We start from the raw sequence: 5,596 nt of genomic DNA, 5'->3' as shown, positions 1-5,596 counted from the left end.
ACTGGACGGGGGCCACACGGTAGACCAATGATTACCTGGCGCAGTACTGTAGGGGTAGAATTGAGAGCTCTGAAACACACCTAGGGCCTAGTATAGAAGATAGCCAAGTACAGAGAGAGATGGAAGACATTCATTGCCGCTCTAAGCGTCAGAAGCGGACAGGAACAAAGTCGTTGGGACGGGAAGGACATAGAGGGAGACATATTCATTTCAGAATCTGCTACTCTATGTCCCTCACCTCTCACCGCTTTTTGAAAGTCACAATTAGAGTAACAGGATAAATAAATACACTCTTCAGCTGCTCCCGGAACTTCCTCTGGGTTACTGCGTAGAGGGCCGTGTTCGTGCAGCAACTCAAGTGCTGCAGGATGAAGCCCATCTTCTGCACAAAATTAGGGGGAACGATCGATCGAAACCCCAGCCACCACAATCGATTCCAGATGGAGTGGATCATGAAGACCGCCCACAACACGATGAAATTTCCAGAGACGGCGAAGAGTAAAATGATTGGTTTTCTTCGACTTTCCATCTCAGCGTCTCTGGGCTTCTCCCCGCTGCTCTGACCCCGAAGTCTGTTGCGAGCTCTGCTGGCTGTTAAAATCTGTTTTACGGTTAAAGTGTTGAAGAGGAGAATGAGAAAAAAAGGAGCGACCGGGGTGAGGAAATAATGAGTGAACTCAATCGTTGCCCAAAGAGTTGAGCCAACAACACCACCTCTTTCCCAACAAATCCAGGGATCACTAAGAAGGTTATATTCACCCGTCAGCATAAAATACCAAAACAAATCCTTCAGGCAGTTGAGGACGGTCACTGTTCCCAGAACCACAGCCACCGTTCTCTCAGTACAATATGTGGATTTCAACTTCTGACAACAGATGGCGACAAACCGGTCGAAGGTGAACGAGACTGTGAACCAGACAGAGCAGTCTGTCGCTGCATAAAGGATAACGGCGTGAATATTACAGACCGGAACTGGCCAGGGGAAGTGAAATTGCCGCCAGTAAACCATCGGGATGTGCCTCAGTATCAGGTCAAAGATGACGACAATTAAATCCGCCGCGGCCATAGCCACCAAATAGAGAGTGACACATTTGGAGAGACCGCATTTTCCACGTGACAGGATCAGAATGGTCAGCAAATTGCCTGAAAGAACGGAAATAGACATCGATATGTGAAAACAAGTTTAGCTTGTTGACACAATATTGTTAATTCATGTTTTCATAAATTCATAAATACCTAAGTTCAGGTCTTATTTTCAAACTAGTAAACTCCTCCTAAAAACTTTGCCCATCTTTACAGGCCACTGACGTTCGAATAGAACAGAGAGCCAGATCTTCAATTCGATCTTTGACATTTCCGCTATTTTCGTGCATGGGGTCTTTGTTCTCATTGTACAGGGGTGTGAGAATACACCGTGCACCTTCATCTTCCCCCTAAGGGCCCCGTGACAAATGGGCAACATCTCGGTTTTGTTTTGTTCTGCATGTGGCAGCGAACAGGGAGGGTTAAGAAAACAACACGGCGAAAATAGAAATAGACACATAGCAAGAAAGGAGCAAAGGGAGAGGAAATCATGGCAAATGAAAGGCGATTTGAAAGGGATAAGTTGTCACTTTCTCCTCGGAGAATGCGGCAAGCCGGCAGAAAGCAAGAACTTGCAGATTTTTTTTTCACAAAGGTAGAAAGCGACAGGATTAACAATAGAAACAGTCAGATAGGGTTTGATGAATAATGATATGAAATATCAAAAAAAAACCTGAAAACAACAATGACCCTGCAGGATTAGACGCCCTGTCTCCTATATAATTGCAGAGATTAATGCAGACGTTCTCTCGGGGATAGAATTTACTAGCATGAATACTTACAGTAACAGCTGTCGAATTAAAGACAAGAGCGATTTTTTTTTAAATTGGACGATCTTCCGAATAGAAAGACTTATTAAAACTTAACATCCGGGAAAAAAAAAAACGAGACGGTGTGGTGACCAAAATGGTAATTAATAGAAAGGAAGTAAGTTGGCCAATGGAATGAAGTGTGTTATGTTAATCGCTGCCTGTCGAGGGCTCCATTGTGTTTAAGAAGCACAATCCAATAAATCCTGCGGCTGAATTTACAGAGAGTTGATTGAAAGCAAATTCTCAGAACTAAGCTGGACAGGCTACACGTCTGATTCGAGGAGTTGGCACCCAATCAATATCCCTGCTTCAGCAGGCACTTCCTGGAATATCATCTCATGAAAATGTATTCTGATGGGAAAACGGCAGGAAAACCGAAGTTGCAAATTGGATACCTTATTGCGAATGCACAGCTCTCGGAGGGCGGAGATACGGAATCGAGAACATAAGCCAGAATGGAAGTAGGAGAGAAAAATATGTCATTTTATGAAAGAGTATTGGGATAAATAACGGGAACATTTAGAAAAATATCAGAAAGCTTGTAATTGTTAATGTGCAACGTGTTTGATTTTGAGAAGTAGGTCTGGATCGTTTAGTCCTCGGATCATTAAGACATCAAAAAAGGAAAGAGGTTACACCAAAATTTCAATACAGAGTGGACTTAATTAATTTACTAGCATTAACTAAATAAGGCGATCATTTAACTGGCTGCAGAGCTTTGTAGTATGCAAAGAAGCTTCCAAGTGTTTATTCCTTTGTAAAACCTAGCCCAGTTAGTTAGTTCTCATTCGATTACAAAACAAAAAAAAACAAAAAAAAACTCAGCTCTTTCAGACAGGGTTATTTGAACCGAAATATATCGTCGGGAGTATAAATAAAGATATAATAATGACATATTAGTAATTATACATAAGTGCAGACGGAAAGGCACAATGGCAGGGAGAGTGGAGTAAAATTGAACTGTGTGTAAAGCTCAACATGACTTGCATCAGGAATAGTTCAATAAAAACAAAACTTACCAGGAACCGCAATAATAGCAAGGAAAGCGAAGTAGATTGGCTGGATACCCTTAAGTAGCAAAACAATCCGATCTTCGAGTGGTAAACTGCCATAATGTTCCGTAAGCTCGGTAAATGCCCAGAACACATCTTTTCCCATCCATTGAACATTAAAATCGACTTTTCTCAGTTCTCTCTCCGTTTCTGTATCATTCATCAGCTTCAGATCCGCTGACAGAATGGTGGAATTGATTACCGTCAGGCTGTGATTTCTGCTCTCCATCCTCTGCAGATTTTAGTGTCTGTCAGAGGCGGAGCAGCTGCTTTTATTAACGTCAATGAATCGCTGATGAAGAACTCATTTGTTTCAGACACTCCAAGGAGTCAAATTAGCCCCAGGGAGACTGCGCTTAATTTTATCCAAATAACAACGTTAGCGGGAGGGGCAGATTCAATTAACCATTTTAATTCCACGCTGCACACTGCAGTACACAGAATATATGTCCGCATCAGATTATAATCTGAATTAGTTTTAATATCACTGATATACACCGTGACTTTCTTTTTGACTTTGTGACAGCAGTACAGCTTAATACATTATAGTAGAGAAACTGAATTAATAAAGTGAACATAAATAAACTATATATAAAGTAAATATATAGTTATACATTTAAATAAAGTATAAAATGTCATCAGGTAGCGTTCGTTGTTTTCAATGTCCATTCAGATATTAAATAGTGAAGAGGACAAAGCTGTTCCTGTATTTCTAAGTGTTTGCCTTCGGGCTCCGCTAAGTGCATCCAGGTGGTAGAAATGTGAACAGGGCATGTCCTGGGTGATGTGGGTGTTTAACGAGAGACGCCGGCTTTCTGAGGCATCGTTCTCGAAGTTGTCCTCTATTCTTTAGAGGCTATGGAGCAGTGCAGCGTACAACTCTCCGCATCTTATTTCAGTTCTGTGTAGTGATACACTTCTCCCCAACCCCAACACCCCGCTCCCGCATTCCATACGACAATACAGCCGGTTAGAATGTTCTCCCCGGTGTATCTGCAGAAACGTGCGAGTGTGTGCCATACCAAATCTCCCGAAACACCTCATGAAATATAACTGCTGTTCTGCCGTCTTTACAGCGTCATCCCTATGTTGGGCCCAGGATAGAAACTCGGAGAAATTGCCAGCCTGGGGCTTGAAATTGCTCACTGGCTCTTCTTCTGTTCCGTCTATGAGGGCTGGGGTGTCTAATCGAGATCCATGAAGAGTTAGCGGTTCAAAATGACGTTTAGTCAATCTGTCTAGAATGTGTCTCTTTTTGCGATTCAGAACTGAGATTAAAAATCGGATTAGATGTAAATAATGTCAGTGCGAAGCCAGTGACCGTTTGAATTATTATTGTTTTTTACGTAGTTGGCGGCCAAAACGTAAGAATCCTTACAGGGCTCATCTTCTAAGTCTTTCGGGGGTCATTTATTTTTGCATCCAGGACCCGTTAGCAGGGTGAGAACACTGTCAGCCTGAGTCTTCATTGGAGTGCGAACAAACTAAATAATCAAATGCTGGTCCTTTCTCAATGTTTCCCACACTTGTTGCGGAGTTGCAGCTCTTCCACAGGTGTTGCGGATCTGACAGGCGTGCCTGACTATTCGCTAAGCCTTTCTGCGCTGAAAACGTCGCAGCTTGGCCATTCTCTATAGGAAGGCAAACGAATTCTTCAAAGAAATTAATTTGATAGTATTTGATTCCAATGACTATGGAGGGACGAATCCTCTCATGCGCATTGATTCTGGCTTCTGTGGTAAAAATGCTATGTCCTCCTTCGGTACATTTTCTCTGAGGTCCAAACGACGAAGCCAGATGTCTGAATTTACTCTCCGTGCAATTCCGGTCTGGAAAAGCTGGATGGTCATACCTCGTGAAGTTTGTGACCTTTGTTTGTCGATAGGACGCTGCCCCATGGATTGGAGGCAAATGTACTGTTTCAAATACTTTGCAGACAGTATGAAATCCTTCTTTCTATTTGGTAGTTATACATACAAAAACACACTTTGGATCATTTTGTTCATAATGAATGAGATGTCTATTGGAGTTGCTCTCCTTTTCCTTCAGTTCACCAATAACTTTGTAAACCCTTTCAATTCCTGTACTTACCCGAATGTCCATTAAACTTCGGAAATGGGCAGATTGAGATCTGATCTTTCCGATTCGTGGTCGCTGCTATACTCCGCCAAACTGAGAAACTACTTCAATCGCTTCACGCCAGTGAGTAGAGGTGGTTTTACCACAGCATCCACACCCTGTTTATCAATCTCTCGTCTCCCCAGGTTATGAGCACTCCCAGGTCACCAACCTGCTGCTGCATTACTTGAGTATTTTCATGGTTCCTCTTCAATCCCATCTCCTGTAAGAGTTATTGTAGTTTCTCAAGTATTTCATAATGCTCCTCTCGGGTCTTTGTACGAAGAGATCATCTACATATTGAAGTAAACACTGGGGAGACGAAAGAGCATTCAGTCCATTTGCAAACCATTCGTGGAAAATGGTCGGGGAACTGTGAAATCATTACAGCAGACCGTTCCATGTATGGTGTTGTCCTTGCCAAGTGAAAACAAATGTATGTTAACACTCACTTTTCAATGCAACAAAACTAAATCATTACTTATATCCAGTAAAGTAAACCGCTTTGCTAAAATACACTGTCTAATCCTT

The 5,596-nt window shown here is 42.3% G+C and overlaps 1 protein-coding gene across 1 annotated transcript; it reads right to left on the bottom strand.

Moving 5' to 3' along the window:
• Positions 1 to 241: 241 nt before the first annotated feature.
• LOC140721012 (probable G-protein coupled receptor 139) lies at positions 242 to 3,176 on the bottom strand. Its single transcript, XM_073035876.1, has 2 exons — positions 2,915 to 3,176; positions 242 to 1,143 (listed from the first exon to the last, which is right to left on the bottom strand). The coding sequence occupies exons 1-2, from the start codon at positions 3,174 to 3,176 to the stop codon at positions 242 to 244; spliced, it is 1,164 nt and encodes a 387-aa protein (XP_072891977.1).
• Between the last annotated feature and the right edge of the window lie 2,420 nt (positions 3,177 to 5,596).

The sequence above is a fragment of the Hemitrygon akajei genome, unplaced genomic scaffold (genome assembly GCF_048418815.1).
Source record: "Hemitrygon akajei unplaced genomic scaffold, sHemAka1.3 Scf000049, whole genome shotgun sequence".
Lineage (NCBI taxonomy): Eukaryota > Metazoa > Chordata > Chondrichthyes > Myliobatiformes > Dasyatidae > Hemitrygon > Hemitrygon akajei.
The sequence above is the reverse complement of the archived record's forward strand: the minus strand, read 5'-3'. Positions and strand labels throughout refer to the sequence as shown.

What these genes read in the sequence shown, in the direction of transcription:
- LOC140721012 (XM_073035876.1), bottom strand. Translation starts at nt 3,176, where the DNA reads ATGGAGAGCAGAAATCACAGCCTGACGGTAATCAATTCCACCATTCTG. An exon ending in TGCTATTATTGCGGTTCCTG is followed by an intron (nt 1,144 to 2,914) that starts GTAAGTTTTGTT and finishes CCGTTCTTTCAG; the next exon opens with GCAATTTGCTGACCATTCTG.